Below are 22,762 nucleotides of genomic sequence, written 5' to 3'. Positions count from 1 at the left end.
ACCATGGAAAGAAAAGTAATATGCACACGACAAATCTTTGTGATTTGTAGAGTGTTTGTGAGAAAACAAACATAATAAATACAGACAGAGATAGCTCTGCACACACACATCAGCAAGTTCTTAGTTAACCCAGGGTTCATTGTTAACATGGAAGTAAAAAACTTTAGAGCAGCTTTTTTGAGGTGAACCATTAATTTTTCATAGAAAGACATTAGTACAAGCGAACTTGAATATGTCTTGTGTGTGTTTGTTGTTCTCCCCATTCTCTGCAATGACATTGGAGTTCCCATTTTACCCTTTTGGTTATATTTGCCCAGATTCTTATGTGCTGTTACCATGCTCTAGTATCAGCACTATCCAGTCTGTTTTCTAACTAACTTATCACGCCTTGACTAGACACCACCCTGCTGCTTTCTTTTTTTCAGAGGCCCTTTTAAATTATCTCTTCCCAGACAGTTTCTTACTGACGTCTGATGTCTGTAGCACTTTTTATGCTGTTTATCAGGGGGGAAAAAAGGCAGATTCATCAGGGGATTTTCTTTGCTTTTGATACTGCTACAATAAATTAATTTGTAAACCACTCCAAACCCACAAAATTTAAAAGTGAACGTTGTAGATCTTCAAATTGTGTTTCTTGCTCTAGAAATGGGAAAACTTTTGATTGTGAGAAAGAATTTTGTTTTCCCAGCCATTGGCACCCTGTACAACTTCTTTTAGAGCTGCTTTTGGGGGCTAGAACTGTATCCATGAGGGCTCCTTCAGAACATTGTGTTCCACACACTTTCCTGTAACATCTAGGCACCTGTTGTGGTAAGGTGTTTATTTGAAGATATCCACGTAATGGTTTTGAGTGCATAGGGAATATAAGGATTTTCCCATGTGTATGTTTTCAGCTTAGGATGTGCAGAAATAAAATAATTTTTTGAGTTAAGGTTTCAGATGAACAGACAGAAGTCACATCTTTTACTTCAGGGTAACATTACCAGTACCTAGCCATAGGGATTACATAAGAAATTCAGTTCCCACTTTGGGTTTGCAATATGAAGCTTCACATAGCAGCTTCCCTCCATCTGTTTTGCATATAATGAAGGCTTTTATGTATTTTCTTCCTCTTTCTCAGTCATTTATTTGGTACTTAATGATTCAGAAAAACTTCTGCATTTACTTAAAGACTAAAGCTATGATTCTGGTGACAAATGCAGGGTTAGTTTAAGTGCTTACACACTCCTCTTTTTTTTGAAGAGATTTTCCCCCCAAGCAATGGAGTTAGAGTAAAAAAAAAAAAAAGTAGAATACTTTATTTGCCCTCCACATGGACTTACGCATCTGGTTTTGACATAAAGAGAATCCACTCAGATGTGTGAGGTTATATATTGCCTCCATACCCAAACAGGATGAAAGCCCCACTGTATTTACATATGAAAGCAGCATTGTATTAGGCACTAGTAAAACAAAAGGTGAAAAAGGCCCTTTGCTGAGGAGCTTAAATTGTAATTGGGTGACTAACTGGTGTGCAAGGTACACCTCACTGCTCTGTCAGGTGCACCCCCAAGTTTTAGGTAATAATAGGCTTGGTTTAAGACGTGGTGGTGTGATATATTGGCAAATAGGGGTAGGTGTGTGATGAAAAATTACCCATGCATAGGTATGCTTGAGCCAAGAACACATTGAGAACAACTTGTCTGGTTAACGCAAGATGTGGTGAGTGGCTCTAACAAAAAGACAGAAGTAGGACTAGTGCATCCTTGCCTGCTACGTGCTCTCTGAGATCTGATGGAGAAGGCTTTATTTTCCTTGTATTAAAGACCAAGGTCTGGTGTATAGAGACGTATGAAGGACTTCAGGCCAACAGGACTGTGCAGCGCTTCACGTGAGCTGTGGCCGTGGTCTCAGGAACAAGGAAAACAGCTTCCATCCGTGAATACACATTAAGTTTGCTTGGGATTCAGCTAAACAAGTGCATTTAGAGACTAGGCTTGGGTGAAAACGTGATATTGATATCTTGTGGACTTGCAGTCTTCCTTGGATGGAAAAAATGAAGCTGATTGAAAAAGCAGTGAATAAAGTGGTCTTTTAAACTGGAAAAACTGAGTAAGCAGAGGTGTAAAAAGAATAGGTAAGGAGACTGAAGGCATGGATGGGTAAGATGGCTGTGGTGTTATAAGGAAAGGTATCCCTCCTGGGTAGCACTGTCCTGCTAACAGGAAGGTTAATACATAGTGTGGGCTTCCCAGGCCCCTGTCCATGTTGCAGTTTATTTCTTGCAGGAAATAATGCTTGTGTTCAGTTTACAGGAGAAGAGATAACCAGTGTATTGGGGGGTGATGGGCAGGGAGATGGATGTAGCCAGAGTGATTTTATGATATAACAGTTCTGAACTGAGTCCTCTTGGGGAAATAAGGATGTGTTTATCTCTCTGCATAGTGTGTTGTACTCCCTGACCTTTCTCAATACAAATTTGGCCTTGAATGAAAGTGGACCATCAGAAAAGTTGCAGAGAAATCTGAGACAACAACAGCATGGATAGCACACAGACAGAAGACAGGATCTAGGACTTTTGTCGAGGAAAAACTGTCAAGTGTTGAAAATGGCCTGAATGGGCCCACATCCAAGAAAAAGGTGAGGATTGCTTGGGCACATGTTTGGGTGGCATGCTGCTGGCAGCAACTGAAGGTGGAAAGGAGCAGGGAGAGTCTAGGAGGGAAGGCGCAAATTCATGCAGTAGAAAAACACCCAGGAGGAAGTTTTAGAGAGAAGGTTTCAGATTAAGGAATGTGAGGATTTGACTACAGAAATTTCTTTTGAAGGTGAAATTATTAATGAAGATGGATCATGTATCAAATAGTTCTAAACAAGGAGTTCAGGGTCCTCTGGAAATTACAATGGGTATGTCTGCAGTGCTTTATGGCAAAGACTTGATCTATCTTTGAATGAAGTAACTATTCTATGAAAAATGACCAAGGGCATGATCAGTGAAGAGCGCTCCTGTTTGCCACAGTTTTCATCAATCATTAATTGGCCCTTCTTCTTTCCAGTTCTGTTTTCTTCTTTTTCTGCCTTGCTCAGCCTTTCTTCAGTGTGGTGCAGTTGCACTGGTGCCCTAGTGGAAGTTTATGTGTTGAGGAAAGGAGTTTCCTGAACTGCTTCTGCCATAAACATTCCAGCTAAACGCTACAGCCTGCAAGGGCTCCAGACCAGAGACCCTAAAAAACATAGCCCAGCTGGTCTGAGAGATAATAGCGGCCAAATGAGTGTAGCTGTCTGCAAAAAGTCATGCACTGGGATACCGCTTCGACTCTTTGGTCCTTGTGTAGTTTGAAATGTGAATCGAAGTCATTAGGCTGTTTTTGCCATGCCAGTGAAATGGTCTTGTTTGAAGACGAATGGAGATAAGAAATCTGTATTTAATGGCCACGGAGGTCCTGGCTTGTGGCACAGGTTGCTGTCTACTCACTTGTAGTTATAACTGCATATTGGCATATTATGTTTCTTTCTGTTAATTGTATTCTTAATGATTGAAGTACAGCCAATACATAGTGCTGATACTCAAGAATAGGTATTTTTCTTTCTGCCTGTATGACCTTTGGTTCTTTTCCTTGCAAAGTCAATCAACGAGTTTGCCTGTGAGGCACCCATATTCAGAGCTGTACCACTAGTATGTTCGTACAAGAGGAGACAGGTTTGATCTGACTGGAGGCAGGGTGACTGCAGGTGTGTGATCACGCAGTGTGATGTGGGAGTGTTTCTCTTTACCAGTTTGAGCTGATGGGTGGCAAATCAAACTCTTCTGGTACAGTGAACTTTATTTAATTTATCACTACTACTACTAAATAAATATTTTATTTATTTATCCCTACTTTGATTGCATAGGCTGGACTGGCTTTGCACTGTAGGTTCTGGCTTAGACGAAGTTGATAGAGACAAAAGGCAATTGTTAAATTTAAAGTTAGTGGGTGAGATGAAAAGGATTATATGTGTAACTGTAAGTGCAATTCACATCCAGTGGAAATATTTTGCAGAAGCAGCAGATTTTATTGTGGTTCTGTATTGAGGTTAGGCATAGCTCTTTTTATCAGGAAAAGCATTGAAAACGTTCTCCCTGAGATGCAGAATGCTTTCTAGAGCTTCCCAAATAAATGAGGAACAAAGTCAGTGTAGTAACCACCGAAGAGACACAGGATGCTGCTCACCGGCAGCTTGGCCACTCTTACCACTTAGCACATGTAGTGCTGTGCCATGCGGAGAGCCTACTGAAACAGTGTTTCATCTGGCTGGTCCTTCTCTCCCACTGACAGCTTAGGATCTAATCCCTGTAAGTGCAAAACAAAACAGCCTTTCTCCTGACAGCACTTCAGAGACATTATTTTAATACCTCTGCCCCAAATTTTCTTAAATTTCCTTGTGTTGCTTTTTCCTATCAGAATCTGAATCTCCCATCTTTCATTTTTGTGCACTATCATTTTAACCTATTAAAAATGGAAGATCACCTCTCTCTCTCCTTCGTAGAGAGGGCAATAGAGCACATTCTGTATACATTCAGTTTGTGGCCCTTTAAATGTTACGTTGTGGCTGTTCAAGGGTAAGCATTTAGAGAAGAAAATGTGAATCTGTTTATGTGTAAAAGACGTGCTCTGCTTCTTTTTAAAAAAAAAGCAGACCTATGGCAATAGGAGCCGTAAAGGACACCACCTTCCCACACCCCTTCTCTCCATTTCTAGCCGGAGCTGCTCCGTCCACTTGGTTTTGATTCCTTTGGATTGGAATTACAGCCTGTGAGTACGAGGGTAGTTAGCATGATGGTTAGAAGACTGGCGTCTATTTTTCTCCTGCTGATTTCATTATGAGATTTTGGACCCTCACTTCCCACCAAAACCAAAAGGTCCCAAAGCCATATGAAAAGTGAGCCGTGCCTGGGAAAGACCCCACCTGATGGCCCCGTGCCCCGTTTCCTCACCTCCCGGGAACGAGCTCGGGGTGCCGGACGGCAGCCCTGGGCGTCGGCGCTACGCTCCTTCCTCGGTACGGAGGAGGCTCGGGGCAGGGGAGCGGGAGGGATCCAGCGGCTGCCGGCAGCCCAGCTCCTTCCTTCGCCTCTTCCCTGACGCGCCAGGCGAGGGAGCCGCCGTCTCCCTCCCTCCCTCCCTCCCTCCCTCCCTCCCTCCCTCCCGCCGTCGCACTGCCCGGCCGGGGCGGTGGGCGAGGAGGTGGGGATGCGCCGAGGGTGGACGGGGGCTCCGGAGGAGCAGAGCCCATCTGCTGCCGGGGCGGCTTCGGCAGAAGCCGGAGGCTTAGCTGCCTCCGGTCGCGTTCCGCACACGCCGGCGTGACCCCGCTTGCTTCGGGGGCGGCGCCGAGGGAGCGGTCAGTGAGCGTCGCCCGCTGACAGCGAGTTCCACGCAGAGCTGCGGGCCGCGAGGGCCCGGCCGGCCTCGGCTGGGCTCGCCTCCCAGCGCGCCGCCAGGCACCGCGCCGCTCTCTCGCGTCACCGCCCACAGGCTCGGCCTCATTGGCCGAGGGCGGTGCTCATCCTCTGGGCCAGCCAATCGGGCTCCCCCGGCTTCGCGGGCGCGGGGACGCCGAGGCCTCATTAAGGCGCGGGGTCCACCCCTCTCCCGGCGCGGCGGCGGCAGAGGCGAGCGGGCTGGCGGACGGCGCTCGCTGCGGCCTCGGGGACGGGGCGGGCTGCAGCCTGCTGCGGTGGTCCTTGTAAGGCAGCGCGGATTTAGCCTGTTGATGCTCTGACGGCGAGGGACGAGCGGGGGGGGGGGCGGGGCGGTCAACGCTCGTGGGGGTGGGGGGGCTCCTTGCAGGGGAGGAGGGCGGCGGGGGGTGCTCCCTCGGGCGGGCTGTGCCGTCGCTCCGCGCGGGCCCTACGGGGAGAGGCCGTCGGGGCCCTATGGGGGGGACTCCCCGAGGCGGGGGTGCCGGCGGGCTCCCTTGGCGGGTGTCGGGACCCCGGAGCCGGCCGTGTGTGTGTGGGGGGGGTGTCCCCTGAGGGGAAGGACGGTGGTGTGGGGGCCCGGGGCAGGTGGTGGCTTGCTGAGGGGGCAGTAGCTGTGAGGCACCTCGTGTGTGTGTGCGTGTGTGGAGCAGGTGAGCTTGTGCTGTTTGGAGGGAGGCGTCCTGGAAATGACCGCCTCTGGCAGTTAGACCTTAAAAGTGTGCTTGGCTAAAAGCTCCGCCGATGTAAGATGTTATCCTGAGCACCTTGCTCTGTTCTGCTCTGCTGAGCTGGGGCTCTGTGTTTCTGTTCTGTGCTGGGTCCAGGTCTGCTGTCTGTATCCTCCCAGAGGTTTTGGTAGATTTCTGTGCACTAAAGCTATGGTAATTGCAGTCTAAACAAATCTTGGGGAGCAAATGATATCCCGGGGCATCTGGGAGACAAGAAACTTTCCCTTGTTGGTAATGGAGGAGCTGCGCATTTACATCTTTTTGGGAGAAGGAAATTGGTAGCTTTCCCAGCCCGTCCAAGGGGTGTGTGCTCTATTTTCTTACAGCTCTGAGAGCAAATGATGGTTGGCATAACCATTTGCACTTGCGGTTTCTGTGTGAGCACTTGGTGTTTATTCTTTTCCTGCAGGTAACTAGCCAAGAGTGTGTGGTGGACTCTGCATAAAGCAGCTCTTGAGTCTGTGCTGGGATTTGTGTAGGTTGTTCCTGTGCCATAGGAAAGGTGAGTAGGATTATTTCCATGTGTTGATCTAAGGCTTTTTAGCTTAAATGCTTCCATAAGCGCACTGATATTTAAGCAACCCTGTGACTGCTAGTCCTTTCTAAATTTGTTTGGTGATTCTGCTTAATCTTTTATATAACTGAACTGGAGTTTATGGTCCCCAGATGATCTTAGGTCTTCAGTTTTTTGTTATATTAATTGAGTTTTTTATTGTTTTGGCCAAAAGTACCCAAATAAGAACTTCTGGAAACAGGTGCATCTCTTCTATTGTTGGGTCTTAATTTGATTCTTTAAATTATGCAATTTCTTCTTGTGGATAATGCAATCAATTAATCTGAACAATGAGGTATCTGCAGAGATAGAGCTTTTTATGGGGCTATGTTTTGTGTGGTAGTTTGTGCTGTGAACACACTACAATTTTTAATCGTATCTGTGGGATGTTGGAGAAAGTTCACTCTGGTGTTAAATGGAAATGCTATCTGATATTCCTTTTTGTTATAAATGTGGGATCTTAAAGGGTATAGTTTAGTATTGTACCTGATGTGACATGACACCTGAATCCTAACCATAGCTGATTTCTTTCCTTAATGTGGAACTGATGATTGTGAGTGGAAAAAGTGGAACATGTGAGGGATTTTGTCTCGAGTGCTCCTTGTCATACACAAAAGTCAGGCCTCCTTTACATGACATCACAGAAGACTTTCCCTTGTATTTACCAACTGTCTATTATGTGTCAGACAATATCTCCTGATATTCTTTAAAAATCTGTCAGTCCTCAAAGGCTTCTTAATCCTGAGCTGTACCGGTAGCCAGAAGTTAGAGTTGGCGAGGTATTGCATAGTGTCCTTGTGTGATGTAGACTGTCTTCTGTGGCAGTAAAGGAGAACTAAGCTGCTGTTGCTGTCAAGATCAAATTACTGAGGCTGTTAATGAATTCAACCTTTCTATCCACTTTTTGAAAGTCTGGTAAAAATGCGTGCTGATACTGTGCTGGCTGCTTCCTAAAACCCAGAGTGCATGGGCCTAACCCGCCCTACTGAACTAATTCAGGGTCACAGTGGGCCTGAATTTGAGATACTTGGAGTGTGATTGAAGCAGCTCCAACTGATTTGAGATGATGGGAGCTCTCATAAGCATGTCTCTTACAGAAATCTAGTCCAAAGTTGAGTGTGCAGAAATCAGACCTCGGTCTCCCACTGTCTGTGGTTTTGAGAGCACTTAATGTTCATTTGAGTATACAGCAGTCTTCCCAGTGCAGGGAGTTGTGTTTTTATATTTTTTGCCCCTTCTCTGTCCATTGCTATCTTGTCTGTGACATCTCAGGTCAGAGTGATCAGGTGGGGCTTTCAGAGTTGCTGTGTTGGGGCTTTCAGGCATCATGCAATCTGATAGAAGATATTTGACTACATTGCAAAAGCTTGGGTGAGTGGTCAAAATCCATCTCTCATTGAAGACAATCTGGAAGTGGTGTTGCTTCGTCAACAGGAGCAGAGAAAGGTGCTGTTTGACCTTATGAATGTGTAGCTGTTTGTCATTTAATGAGGACAGCAAATATGCCATTTGTGCCCACTGTAAAAGTAGAAACGTTAATTCTGGTGCCTGAGAATCTGGTGTTGTAATTCATAGGCACAAGACAAAAAAAATATACTTGAAAGTCAGGAAGGGGATGGAATAATCTGAGATCACTTCTTGATTCAGTCAAATGAGAACTCTCTAGTTGTGCATTGCATCCTGGAGTAGCTGTGTTGTTGCACTTGAGTGTGGAGGAATGGAGGAGGTGGCTTAGGGAAAAAAATCAAGCAGAGACTGGCATAATTAGCAGGACAGGATGGGGATGGGAGGAAACAAGTTATGCAGTGCATGATTATGGTGACATCTCCTTTGAGGAAAGTTAATAAGGTTCTGTGTATTGCCACTTCCAATTCTGTGGTCCTCCTCTCCAGTTGCTGTGGCCGAGGATCACAGCTACTGTCTGTGCCTGCATTCCCTTGGAGCCTGTGTGGGTCTGGGCAGCTCTTGCGAGCTTCGGCTCCATGTATTGCCTCTAAGCAGCTCACTAGTGAGAGTGAGATCTGCTTTGCTAGTTGAGAGCCTCTGATGTTGAGTGAGGCTCTGTTTAAGCACTTGAGGGAAATCTGTAGGCAGGAATGGCTTGTACAAATCTGCTACTAATCAATTGGTTAAGTTGGCTAGTTGAAACAAGCTGGGTGGAGGATGGTGCTTTTCCTGCCACATGAGGGTGGGAAGGAATTCAAAGCCAGGAGACCTCAAAGGTAAAAACACACTCAGTAGACGCTTGTGTCTTTGGTTGTTTTGATTCTGATAGTTGTCTACTCTTTGCTGCCATATTACTACTTGTAATGCATTATCTGTGGGATGTTTGATATATCTGTCTCGTGTCTCTGTCCAGATGCATCATTATTAGATGTCAGACCAGTTGTCATCTGTGCTAAGCTGCAACCAAATGGCTAAGTACAGGCTTGTTCTCTTAAGACATGGGGAAGGAGCCTGGAACAAGGAGAATCGCTTCTGCAGCTGGGTGGACCAGAAGCTGAGCAGTGATGGGGTAAAGGAAGCTCAGAACTGTGGCAAACACCTCAAAGCGCTGGGCTTTGAGTTTGACCTTGTCTTCACCTCTGTGCTCAGCCGCTCCATCCAGACTGCATGGCTTGTCCTGGAAGAGATGGGCCAAGAGTGGGTCCCCATTCAGAGTTCCTGGCGACTGAATGAACGTCACTATGGTGCACTGATTGGTCTCAACAGAGCAGAAATGGCTCTGAATCATGGGGAGGAGCAAGTGAAAATATGGAGGAGAAGCTATGATGTTACCCCACCTCCCATAACTGAATCTCATCCTTATTATGAAGAGATATACAATGATCGCCGGTATAAATGCTGTGACGTCTCTCAGGATAATCTCCCAAAGGCCGAAAGTCTAAAAGATGTGCTTGAAAGACTCCTTCCCTATTGGAATGAAAAGATAGTGCCGGAACTGAAAAGTGGCAAAATGATCCTTATCTCTGCTCATGGTAACAGCAGCAGGGCATTGCTGAAGCATGTGGAAGGTAAGGGTCTTTCTTTTAGCCTTCCTCTCTTCTCCTTACTCAACTGCTTAGAGCTTTATATCTTGTTCTGTAGTGTATGTTACTTATCGGGGCAATGTAACACTTAATGTCTGTGGTCTTGAAGGAGAAAGTAAAAAGTTGGCCTATTGGAACAGGAATCAAACTGGGCGATGTGGAAGGGGGAGAGAATTATTAGTTGGATTAATGTAGTTAAGAAAAGAGCTAGATGCTTTCACCTTGTTTCTTGCTGCTCATTTTAAACTACTGTATTCAAACTAACTTTGTGGTTGGTCTATGTAGACAAACTCTTCAGGCTTTAACTATTTTTGGATTTATTCAGCTGCTTTTTCAGAAGGGTTGACATCATAATCTGTTCATTAAACAAGTGTTGCCATAACACAGCAGAATAAAGTGCTTGTCTTGGGTTGTTCAAGACATTCTTGACTGTTACTGTGGTGGGTCACTTTTGAGGCTTCAGTCCTGATAATTATTTACTTAAAAAAGCTGCTGTGACAGGGAGTTCTGTGGAGAGTAGGTACTTGCTAAAGCTTATGCAAATACTGTATTTCCCAATGTAGAAAATGCCAACCAATAAACAGTTAAGTTGGTAGCTTAGCATAAAGTTGGTTATTTACTTGGGACTTGAAAAGGATGTGATTTATCTTTTAAGTCATTGCTAGATTCCCCCCCCGCCTCTTTTTAATAACACTGCTTCTAGTTTAGGTCATCCTAAACTGGAAGAGGGACTATATTAACTTCTTTGTCTGTTGGTAGAGTAGAATTTAGTAATTATACATGTATGAATGCAGCCTACTAGAGCTGTAGTTGAAGTATGCACAGACTGGATTGTGTCCACTCAATTTTTTTAGTTATAAAACCTTCTGGTGTGTGCCTCTACAGCTCTGACTCTGCTGAGCACTTTCTGCATTCAGGGATGCTAGAACAGTCAGGACAGCTGATGTTTTAGCAGGAGACAGAAAGCCAGGGAATAAGCATGTACAGCTGGCTTCTGGAACTATAGAGGCTGTGAATTCTGGGGTACAGATCACTGCTTGGAGGAAGGAGGAAGGCTGGTTCAGCCAGTTCCACTGATGTGGTAAAGGTGGCTGTCCACACTACGTAAAATAACTGATAAGAACCGAACCAGTTACATGGAAACCATGCTGCCCAAAGCCTTTGGGGGTGAAATGCTGCAAGCTGACCACAGCTTCAGCAGAAACCCTGGGCCACCTGTGCAGGCATGCACCAAAGCTAGAGCTAACAGCATCAGTGACTGCTAAAGGTTACTTTAAAGTTAGTATGGCTGGATTCCTTGCTGCACTGAGATCAGAGAGAACAGTGTAAGTCAGAGCAGCTGCAAAGCTTTGTTTGGGACAATCTGTTAGGTATAACTCTTCAAGGGCTGCCCATGCTCAACCAAAGTAGAATAGAACTGCCTCTTGTCTGTCCTACACTATATGTTGTTCCTCCCAGCATGTGCTTGCGTAGAGAAATGCGAGGAATCCTTGGCAGAGGATCTAGTTCTGTTGACTGAGGACTGTCCATCAGCTACCCCAGTTCCCACACAGGAGCAATTGCCAGATACATTCTGGCTCTTCTGCCCTTTATGCAGTGGAGATTTGGATTGCTGCAGAGCTGGCCTGAAGGGTAACATGAACAGAGCTTTAAGACCCTTGTTATTGCAACCTGCTTTTTTTTTTTTTTTCAGAGCTCCAGCCTATATCTAGCTGGATCCAAGAGGTTCCTTGGCTGTATTGCTGACTCTCTCCCTTTCTGTCCTGAAAGATTGTGAGTTGTGAGCTGATTCAGCAATGCTTTAAGTTTATCAGTCTACTGTATTTATAGCACCCACTGTGAGATGGGCTTTGTTTTTGCGGACTTTTTTTTGACAAGCTTAGTGTGTCCTGCACCTGAGTGTAAGTTTCTAGGCCCCTCTATCTTAGCTGGAGCCATGTTTTTTGGCATTTAGAAAATCAGGCTCCAAATGCCTCAAGCAGCAATCCTACACGACTGCTTGGATGACTTAGTTGTAGTGATAACTTAATCGTGGAAGATGTAGCTTGGAAACTTTAAATGGCAGTAGATATGAATGTTTTCAGTTTGATCTGATGAAACAATTCTAATTGTTTCAGTGTGGAATTTAATGTCTTTTCTGAAAGACTTAAGAGTATCCTTGAAGTTACTATTTCAAGGAGGTGTTGTTTTTGAAACAGGCCAGCAGTTCGCTGAATCTGAATGTTTTTCTTGTTACGAGTGACCTGTGAAGAGCTTGAAATGTGGATCTGCTTTCTACTTGCACACAAAAATCATCAGAGCAAAAGAACGTCAGGCTAACAAGGCTTTGATTGTGGGTTTGGATTTTGTTCTTGTTTTCTAACTGCTCAGAGTGGACATCATTAAGGTATCTGAAATGCCTGTAGGATCTGTCATGTATTGCATGTGAGGACTTAAAGTGAAACCCCAGCAGTCTTTCTGAAAACAGTGTTTAACACAAACTGGACCATACTCTTGTATGCACTTGGAGATGAGAAACAGCAGTTTCTCTGAGAGCTTGCTTTTCTGTCCCAGTGGGCTGAGTGACATTTCTCCCAGCGGGTGCTGCTGAAGATCTTGGTGCTGTGAGCTGTTGGTGTCCAGGGGGGATGCTGGGCTGTGTTCCTTCTTCTAGGTAATCCCTATGAATTTTACAAATGCCACCAAGTGTGGCTGTTTTTTGGAATCCTGTCAAAGATACAATGTTGGCATCAATTTTTGAAGTCTTTGTAACTGAGCTTGTCCAGTCCTTTCAGAGCACTTATTCTTTGCATCATCTTCAGGTGATGTATGTGATGATGCTAGGAATCATTGGCACAACTAAAAATTGGTAGAGCAAGAGGACAGTTTTCATTACATGTTGTTAGGGTTGGAAGGGGTCTTTAACAGCAGTCTTGTGCTTGCTTGTGGAAGTGTCTTGTCATAAATGAGCAACTGTTTTGTTATGTGACACCTATGGTATGGACCATGACCTGTAACTCAGGTCTTTAGACAGGCCATATTTTTTCTTTCATGGTATACCCTCTCTGATGCATTGAAAAAGCAATGGCAACAAGATGTTAATGAGGAAGGTATCTAAAGTAACAATATCAGACTTATTGGATAGGTTTTACTTTGGATGCTGAAACATTGTATTATTATGAAAGCATCAGTTGCTAACATCTGCTAAATAAGCATCCTGGATGCACAGGATCTATTTACAGGTGATTTTGTCAATTCTTTGAAGGAGGAATAGTTTGCTCTTTTATCTAATAACTGATAGTTCAGGTTGAGACCTTCAGCAGTGTCCCATTGTGAAGACAACGTTAGTGAAGTAATTGTGACCAGCTTGCCCTGTTTCTGTTGATGTACTAATTGGAGACCAAGTCTAATGGACTAATTTTCCAGATGACTGGCAGAAGGATTGATGGGCTGTCTCAACTGCTTTCTTCCCTTCTGACCATTTAACCCTGAGGACTGGTGTTAAAGTCTGACCAGGACTTGCAGCTGGGACAAAGATTTCAGACATGAGTTGTTAGTGACTGGTTTTCACAAACTTAGGCTTGAGGGATTATCAATAGTGCTTCAGCCAGAGATGGAAACCTTTTGTCAGAGCTCTGTCCAAGGGCAATATGTATGCTGGTAGGTTCCAGAGTTGCATGCTCAGAGAACTCAATTTGTCACAGTGTTGCCTTGAGTTTCTGGTGGTGGTAGTGCAGCCTGGGTCTCTACTCAAGACTTCTGGGACTTTCTCACCTAATGCCATAGTTGACAGTGAGTGCTGGTAGTAGCGAGTCTCATGCCTCTTTCAGCCTATTTAATCTTGGGACTGCCTGAGGAGTTTAGGGCAGGCTGGATTTCTCTAATAAATGGGAATATGATAAATTCATGGTTTGCTTTCTGACACTGTCTCATATTGGGATGGTCTCAGTAATGACGACAGTCAAAGTCAGACTGTGATCAGAGGCTGTTCAGGTAATGCCATTGTGTTGGGTCTGGGTGAGATGGAGTTAATTTTCCCCATAGCAGCCCTCATAATGTGTGCTTTGTAGTGGTAGCTAGAAAGGTGTTGATAACACCAGTGGTTTGGCTGCTGCTGAGCAGTGCTCACACATCAAGGCTGTTTCTCCCACATCCCCCCCCAGTAGGCTGGGGGTGGGCAAGATCTTGGGAAGGGACATAGCCAGGACAGCTGACTCCAGCTGACCAAAGGGATATTCTGTATGATATGACATCTGCTCAGCAATAAAAGCTAAGGTGGGGCAGCATTCATTATGATGATGTTTGTCTTCTGGAGCAGCTGCTGTGCATACTGAAGCCCTACTTCCTGGGAAGTGGCTGGATGTCACCTGCTGATGGAAGTAGACAATAAATCTTTTGTTTTCCTTTGCTTCCCTGTGTGGCCTTTGCCTTGTGCTTTATTAAACTACCTTTATCTTGACCTATGTGGTTTTTTCCATCTTATTTTCTCCCCCTGCTGTCCTGAGGAGGGGAGTGATAGAATAGCTTGGTGGGCACGTGGTGTCCAACCAAGGTCAACCCACTACAGTTCTTTTTGGTACCCAATGTGGGACACCTTCCCCCTCACCCCTCCCTTCTTCCTGGGTTCAACTTCACCCCTGATTTCTCTACCTCCTCCCCCCAAGTGGTGCAGGGGGATGAGGAATGGGGGTTGCAGTCAGTTCATCACACAATGTGTCTGCTGCTCCTTCCTCCTTGCTCTCTTCCCCTGTTCCAGTGTGGGGTCCCTCCCATGGTCGACAGTCCTCCATGAACTTCTCCAATGTGAGTACTTCCCATGGGCTGCACTTCTTCGTGAACTGCTCCAGCATGGGACCTTTCCACAGGTGCAGTCCTTCAGGCACAGACTGTTCCAGTGTGGGTTCCCTGCAGGGTCACAAGTCCTGCCAGCAAACCTGCTCCAGCGTGAGCTCCTCTCTTCACAGGTCTTGCCAGGAGCCTGCTCCAGCATGGGCTCTCCATGGGGTCACAGCCTCCTTCAGGTGCAGCCACCTGCTCTGGCATGGGGTACTCCATGGCCTGCAGGTGGATATCTGCTCCACCGCGGACCTCAGTGGGCTGCAGGGGGACAGCCTGCCTCACCATGGTCTTCCCCACGGGCTGCAGGGGAATCTCTGCTCTGGCACTTGGAGCACCTCCTCCCCCTCCTTCACTGACCTGGGGGTCTGCAGGATTGTTGCTCTCATTCTCACTCCTCTCATGGCTGCTGTGCAGCAGTTTGGGTTCCCCCCCTTCTTAAATGCGTTATCCCAGAGGCGCTACCACTGCTGCTGATGGGCTCAGCCTTGGCCAGCGGCGGGTCCATCTTGGAGCCGGCTGGCATTGGCTCTGTTGGACACAGGGGAAGCTTCTAGCAGCTTCTCACAGAAGCCACCCCTGTAGCCACCTGCTGCCAAAACCTTGCCATGCAAACCCAATACAGACATAGAAAATCTTGGCAGACATAAAGGTGAAACAGATGTGGGTAATAGGCTGCAGCCATGGTTGTAGCCCACCCATCATCTTCATTCTGTCCTTCAAATCTGTACAGTGAGCTAACATTCTGTAAAGATTAATAGCCAGATTTTAACACTGTGCCCATTTCCTTCCTCTACCCTACTGAAGCTAGGTCCTCTGCCAGCCTGCAGGGAGGGCAGAATCTGGTCCTGAATATTTAACTTATTAGGCTGAAGCTTCAGTATTTTCATTAAGCTTGTGGGAAGGATGCTATGACCTGATTTGGATCTCAATTACAAAGCACCAGTTCTAGAACAAGCCCATTGTGGCTGAATTTATGCATATGATCTTGTGTGTTTTGTTGGATGAATCATCTGGCCTCAAGTGTAGTTGACATGCAGGGAAGGGAGGGGTGTAGCTATTCTCAATAGCTGTTGTGGTTTTTGTGTTGCTCTGACCATAAGAATAGAAGGAAGGAACTTGGTAAGAACAGGTGAGAGGGAGGGAGAAGCTGAGCAAGCCCTTGTAGAAGTTGGCTGTAGGTGCTCAAAATCAAGCCCAATGGGGTTTGCCTCTGTAGGACTTTCCAGAGTGCAAGTATTTCAAAGCACTTCATGGGCTACCAAGTAAAGGTGAATTCTTAAGTTTGCACAGAGATATTACTGGTCTCTGCATGTTTGATCACCCAGTTCACTTAAATGGAGCATAAGCAAGCTGGGAAAGAATTCCAAATGTGATTTGGAAAGACTTTTTTTTGTAATAAGTTCTGCACCAAATTCTTAAAATGTTCACGTACCTGCTTCCTGCTATACAGCTGCTATTAAGGAACAATGTTTAACAGGTGCTCATGAGAGAGAACATGGGAGATGTCCACTTGAGGAATGTGGCTGTGCAGTCAGCATTTTATCTGGGGTCCTGAGGAAGACATCCCGAGTACTTCAGTAATGTCTGTGGGTTCTCATGGCTGTAAGTAGCTAGGACCTTAGTTTTAAAGCTTAGGGAAAGACTGCTTCCAGCAACACAGTGCCCGTCAGTAGTGCTGAGACCCAGGCTTTAGTATTATACTGGAGGGAAGAGCGTGGCTTCTTCAATGGTCTTATTTCCCATTGCACCTTGTAGTCAGCAGTTGAGTCCTTGCCCTGAATTCACCCTTCTTCCCTGTGAGATAGGATGGGGTTGTGACAGGCCAGCTCAGATGAAGTGCAAGAAAAGGTCACTTGGCTATAGTTACAGCACATGAAGTAATTGGATAGCAGTTAGCTTGTGCTTGTAATGGCTGGAGTATAAGATGTGATCTCTTTACTGTCCTCCTAGCCTGGTGGGTGGGGAGTTTTCTGTGTGCATTTTGCCTGCAACTGAAGTGCTTGTGTGACAAGCCTGATCAGCATCTTGCTTCCTGAAGAACAGAAATACTATACAAATACAGTAACAGTATTGAAATAAAGCAACAGGATACTATTGTTTCTTTAGGATTTTTGTCTGACTTCAACTTGCAATTCCAGTGTTCTGGCTGTGAGGCAATACTTCCATATGAGGAAAAAATCCTGAGGAGAAAGCCACCATGCTTGCTGCAGCTTGTTTATCCTGGTCTGCACTGTTTTGCTTTGTAAATCAATACTAGTTGACATTTGTGTGGTCACCTTGTGTTCTGTAAAAACAGTAAAATACACTTCTGAATCCATGTAGCTACAGCTAGTTTTGTTTAGTCAGTCTTTAGAGGAAACCTTTAAATATCCTGGCTGCTAACCACATTGTGTGGTTTGCCTAAATTCTCCTGCATGACTTCATCTGCTTTGTGTATATCTGAATGGTTTAGTCTGGGAGACTGAATTTGAGAGGTGGGCAGAACACTTCTAGGGCCAGATTCTCTGTGGATACATGGTGACATGTATGTTGTTAAAATCTAGCATGTTTAAGAATCCTTGAAATAAGAGCTCAGGCAGCTTGGCAACTTGTTTTGCAAACCAAAGTCCTTGAGAATTGTGCTTGTGCCTAGTAAATGGACTCAGTGCTTTTCCCATTGATTTCTGTGCTGTTTTAAAACTTTAGATGCTCCTTGAGTGCTTTTCTGTGTAGGTCTCTGATTCTGCTGCCTACAACAGGTGGTTTATTCCTTGTGTACAGGAATTGCTTAAACTGGCAGAGTGTAACTGTTTGTTTTTTTAATGGACTGATGGCACAATGTGTAACAAGGTGTAAGCATCTTGCAAGGGTTTGTTTCTTGTGCTCCATGCCCTTCTGAAACTTTGGGCTAATCTACAGCTGAACTAAGTACTTAGCCTAATCAAAACAAGAATAGGTCACTGCAAAGGTAATGCTTGTTTGTGTAGTTTCTGGGCAGGGGCATAAAATGATTCTCACCTCATGATTAGTTCTGTTTTTTCTGACCTGTTGTTGTCCCACTGTTACTGAGTGGCTTGACTTTGTGGGTTTTCCTGTTAATATCTTGGCTCTGCTTTTCTACTTAATGTGAAAATCACTGGTAAATTTGCACCCATATGTTCTGTGAACCATCTGTTTTGTCAGCTGCTCAAGAGGATGTTTTCCTGATGCACCTTGGTCTAGTTTATATGGTGTCATCATTTTAGAAGCTTGATTGCATGCATTTTCTAAGCATGAATTACTTGAAGTTTTCCTGCTTTATAACAGCAGGCTGCTGCTGTGACCTCAGTGCTGCTTTTTAGAAGAAAAAGAGAAAAGGGGAGAAAAAAGAAATACATTCCCAATGACACAAGCTCTCTTTTGCCTGAGATTTTTGAGGAATAATGTCTTTGCAGTCACTGCTTCTTAATGCAACTATTTAGGTCTTGTGTGGAAAATTTACTAGGAGGTTTGGTCTCAAAATTCACTTGGATGCTTTGGACACTTGTGTGTGTGATATAAAAATAACCAGTGATTTCATTGAGATTAGAGCCCAGAATATTTCAGTTAAGCACAGCTAATTAAAATAAATTTTCTCCCCATGTTATTTTAGTGAAGGGAACAAATACAGGAAGATGCTCCAAGTTGCATAAGTTGACTTTTCCTTTCTTTTTTCTTCCCCTCTCCCTCATTTGAAAGTGGAAATTAATATCCTGTATCTAGTAATTCTGAGAATAGTACCATAGGCTAGATGCTATAAACTTGCTTTTCAGAAATCAGATGTGGGCAAACAGTGATCTTTACCCTGGAAGAATTAAATACTAATTTTTAAGATGGCTTGTGTGAGAAGCTTTGCATAGAGAATTTAGGAGAAAAATTAACCTTGGTATCCTGCCTTTTTAAAGAGGCTTTTTGTATTCATTGCTCAGCAGAAGTTGTTTCATGTTGGAGCAGCACACGTGGACTCTAATCCTCTTTTGTGATGCATAAGTTGGGAAGATATGGAGGAGAATGTATTGTTCATAATGTCCTGTATTAAAGGAAAGGTATAGTCTCCAGGGCAATCTCTTCCTGTTTATTTCACATGTGTAGATTGAAAAATGAAGAAACTGTCTTCGTCTTGATGGGAATTCCCTCCTTTAGCTGTTCCTAAAGCACTAACCAAGCTGTGGTCTAGCTGGAAATTGACCCTTGGGTAGCTGGTCGTGTTGATGGAGGCTGGAACATGTCCTTGACTGTTTCAAGACTAGATAATCTCAGAAATAAGGGTGAGCTAGGCAGACAATTAGGAAGCTGTTCATTAGATGCAACTGTTTTTTTGGTTTTTTTTTTCTTTGACAGGCATATCTGACGAGGACATCATGAATGTTACTCTCCCCACTGGTGTGCCCATACTTCTTGAACTTGATGAGAATCTGCACCCTCTGGGCCCTCACCGGTTTCTGGGTGATCAAGAAGCTATCCAAGCTGCCATCAAAAAAGTGGAAGATCAAGGGAAAGTAAAATCTGCTGAGAAGTAAAATCCCACTAACACAGCTGTTTTCGAAGTGTGGTAATAAGTGATGATTGATGTATGACTGCTAGGTTGCACTGTGTGAAAGTCTCAATTTCAAGCACTAAATAATTGGAAGGGACAGTTGTTGTCTCGGGTAGGTAGATTAACCCTCTGCCTTTCAAAAACTGGAATTTAAATCTCAGCATGAGGTTACAGATACTGAAAAAAGAAATCAAGAGATTGTTCAGGTAATGGAAACTCACAGGGCAGTCTGCCCCAGATCTAGAATTGAGGGTGGCCCAGTACAAAAATAAAGGGATATGTTATTGGTGTCTACCAATAATCAGTCCAGATCTGTTAAGGGGAAAAGCACCAGCTTACAGAACTAATTAAGTCCAGGTTGTTATAGGCACTAAAACTTCCTCATTGATAAAATGGCACCAGGTAACAGAGTTGCATCATTATTCTATGTCAATGGCCATGACAGTTTGTTCTGGATGGAGTTCCTTCAGTCCTTCAGAAAACTTTCAGCTCTACAACTCTTTGCCTTTGTTATTTTGAGTCTTCCAAGGCCAGTTTGTGGTCCAGAGGAGAATTTTGTAGAGATGTTCAGAGTGTTATAGTTACTGTAGTTGTCTTTTGTTACACTATATTCCAATTTTTAAGGAATCTAGAAGGAATCCCTTTTCCTCCACCATCTTTGCAAAGCCTAGCATGACTGCATTTTTCTGGCTTGCAATAATAGGATTTAACTCAGACTTTATTCCACAAACTAAGCACAAAGGTTTCCTGCTCAATGTTTAAATTATCACTTTGCTCTTAGAGAGTGACCTGAATAGCTTTGAAACACTTAAACATGTACTAGAGGTTTGATCATCTCTTAGCCAAGTTGTTAGAATAATTCCTGCTTACCTCAGTAAAACTGGATATAGGAAAATCCCCCTCCATGCTTTTCTGAGTTGCAAAGATTTTTTGATAAATGTGCTCCACGGAAGTATTACTGTGGCATTCTCTGTATCAATTTCTCTGGAGGGCTGGAAGAGATGCGTAAAGCATGTAAGATGTGTTACTAGGTGCAGCTCATTCAGCCATCACACTGATAGGGAAGGATATTCTGCCATGCCTGAAAGTGTTCTCCTGTAAAACTCTCCTCACAATCATAGCTTGATTCCTGCTGAGTGTGGCCTTGCTGTTGTGTTCAGCACTAAATTTGAACAGTTCATACTGTGGCTGAGTGTAGTGTAGCATGTATGGCAGTTTGTTCTCTTTATGTACACAAGCATCAGGATAGTTCCACTTTTGAAGATGTGCTCTAATCTTACTTGCCAATGTGAAACTTACTTAAATTTAGATTTGACCCAGTGTCTCAACAGCTGAGCATCTGGATTCTGACCTCAGTTACCAACATGGGTGGCACTTGTGTATTTACTGTTTGAGCTGAATGTGTTCTCAGCATGGCCTAGCTACAAATCTCAAGAGAAGTTGATGAGAATTTCCTCGGTATGATGATAGTATAAACTTTAAAAATCCTAGAGTAGCTGCATCTTTGCAGCGAGCAGCTCTGTAGCTCATTTCATAAAGTATGAAAGGATGTTTTTTTTCCTTTGAGGAGAGCAATGTGACAGTGTGGTGTGGCTCTGACAGTCTCCCTGCTATATGGAGGTAGGCTTTCCAGATCTGATGCCAGCTCACACTAGTGTAGCACATACTCCATAAAAGACCTCTTGCTAGATGGTAGTTTCTCTTGCATGAATGATGCTTGGGCTTCTCTTTGGTTTTGTTTTTGTAGCCCTTGCAGTAGGAACAAAGTTAGAATGTTTCTCTTTGAAACATAAAGCTGGTAGGTTTCCTCTTGCTTTGTACAGGCAAGAATATTTCAGTGTTTTTCCTCTGAAATATTATTAGCAGCTTCCCTGCTACTCTATTTGACACTGACTTACTCCTTTCTGAGTTTTTAGTTTTCTGTGCATAGAGTAACTCTGAATCTTAGTTGATACTTTATAAGTCAGTGTTATGGAGTTAGATTGTTAATCAGCAAATGTTCACCTGTCAATGCCCTGAGGAGGGCCACTGGCACTCAAGTGATTAGATTCTTCCCCAAACATTCAATAATGTGTGAAGTTTGGTATCAAGTAAAAAACTACTGTAGAGTTATTAACAAGGCAAGCAGAGCCACCTGTTGTCAGTGGGAACTGCATGCATCCAGATGTGTGGCTTACAGGGCTTGGCTAACAGTGTCCATATCCCTTTGGTATTGTGGCATTGTAACGTAGAACTTCTTCAGGACTTGAGATGCAGCTGGAGTATTCTCCTAGTGAATTCATGATCTCTTCTCGGGATGGAGTGAGGAATGGAAAGGTGGATAAGTGAATGTAGAGAGCAGTAATATTTCTTCTTGCAGCTGAATGGATGAAATTGACTGAAAACAACCTTTCAGAGAGTCATGGACAGTAAGAAAAGCAGTGTGATGTTTTCAGGTGGCACTGTTTCTACAGTGCTGCTTGAGACATGAATAGTGACAGTGCCCTGGGAAGTTTGACTTCATTTGCTTTGGTTGTGACTCCAAAGGATTTTATGTGCACATCTGGCAGCAATACCACCTTACAAAAGGATCATATGGAACCAACTGGGGATTTCATTGTGCTCTTTAAGATTATTTTAACACCTTGCAATGCTTGATTCTGAATAGCCTTCTAATTAAATTCCTGATTGATAAAACATGTATATTGAAGAACAGAAACCAACTTCCATCAGCAGTGGCATAAGGATGCCTGATCTTCAGGCATAGCTACATTAGAGAGAGAAATGAGAATCTTGCTGGTGGCTCTAGAAATCAGTGGTTGGAAAACATTTTCCCCATGTTTGATTGACTATGCCTCGAAGTCCTATAAGGTAACTGGTGTTTCTACAGTTGACATTATGGATGTGGTCATTTGGTTTGTTTATGCATTTTTAACTTGTGGTTCAGTAGCAGTAATAGCTCTAGAATCCTCTTGAAAACCTTTGTAAATATGGTGGAGCTGGCAGGTTCTTTGTAACTCAATAAATTCACCTGAAGTAGAATTTAACTTGGCTTCAGTCTTTCTTCCTTCTACTCCCTTCCCCTTTGTCTCCTTTCCAGGGCTGATAGGTAAATAAAACTGTGACCTTCAGGGTCTCAGAACTCATCAAGCAGTCGTTGATCACATATCATGCTGTCAGTTGGGTAAAAATAGTGTTAGAGCAAACACTGCCTCATGTTTACATGTAAAGAAATTGGGCTGGAGGGGAATATATACCTGTTTGAAACCATGGGGTCATTTGCATAGGAACATCAAATTAAACATTTAGTTCCAGAACAATGGAGCTAAAATCTTCACTGTTTCCCATGCTTGCTTTTCTTTTTAATAAGAAGCATTACTTTTTGATGGTGTGTTTAAAATTGTAACCTCTGGAGACAAAGCCAACCCCTTCACTCTCCAAAGTACACTGCTGTCAAGGAGAGTTGTGACTTGAATGACAAGTGCAAGGAACTGCAAGCCTGCTGAGGACTGTTTCTTGTTATTGACCTTCATGCAGAAGGCCTTGGATAGTGGGAGGCAGTATAAAGGTCCTAAAAAAGTTGAACATTCAGGTAGAAATGGGGAAGACAACTGTATGGCTTAAAACAAAAGCACACAGAAGAAACTGACTTTAAAAAAAAAAAGTTGGTCTTATGAT

At 44.1% G+C, this 22,762-nt stretch overlaps 1 protein-coding gene across 3 annotated transcripts in view; it reads left to right on the top strand.

Annotated features, from left to right (window-relative positions):
- Window positions 1–22,131, top strand: part of BPGM (bisphosphoglycerate mutase) — a 38,153-nt gene extending 16,022 nt beyond the window's left edge. Inside the window, exons 1-4 of one of the 3 annotated variants that reach the window (XM_052790746.1) lie at window positions 5,605–5,706; window positions 6,581–6,673; window positions 9,084–9,738; window positions 18,910–22,131. In XM_052790746.1, the coding sequence (XP_052646706.1) occupies window positions 9,099–9,738; window positions 18,910–19,088 (819 nt within the window). In that variant the 5' untranslated portion in view covers window positions 5,605–5,706; window positions 6,581–6,673; window positions 9,084–9,098 and the 3' untranslated portion in view covers window positions 19,089–22,131. Of the gene's footprint in view, window positions 1–5,604; window positions 5,707–6,094; window positions 6,475–6,580; window positions 6,674–9,083; window positions 9,739–18,909 lie in introns of those variants that run through there. The other 2 variants (XM_052790748.1, XM_052790747.1) reach the window with 2 other exon arrangements.
- The last annotated feature ends 631 nt before the right edge of the window (window positions 22,132–22,762 follow it).

Source organism: Harpia harpyja, chromosome 6 (genome assembly GCF_026419915.1).
Source record: "Harpia harpyja isolate bHarHar1 chromosome 6, bHarHar1 primary haplotype, whole genome shotgun sequence".
Taxonomy (NCBI): Eukaryota; Metazoa; Chordata; class Aves; order Accipitriformes; family Accipitridae; genus Harpia; species Harpia harpyja.
Note: the sequence above shows the minus strand (reverse complement) of the source record. Positions and strands in the feature narration are given on the sequence as shown.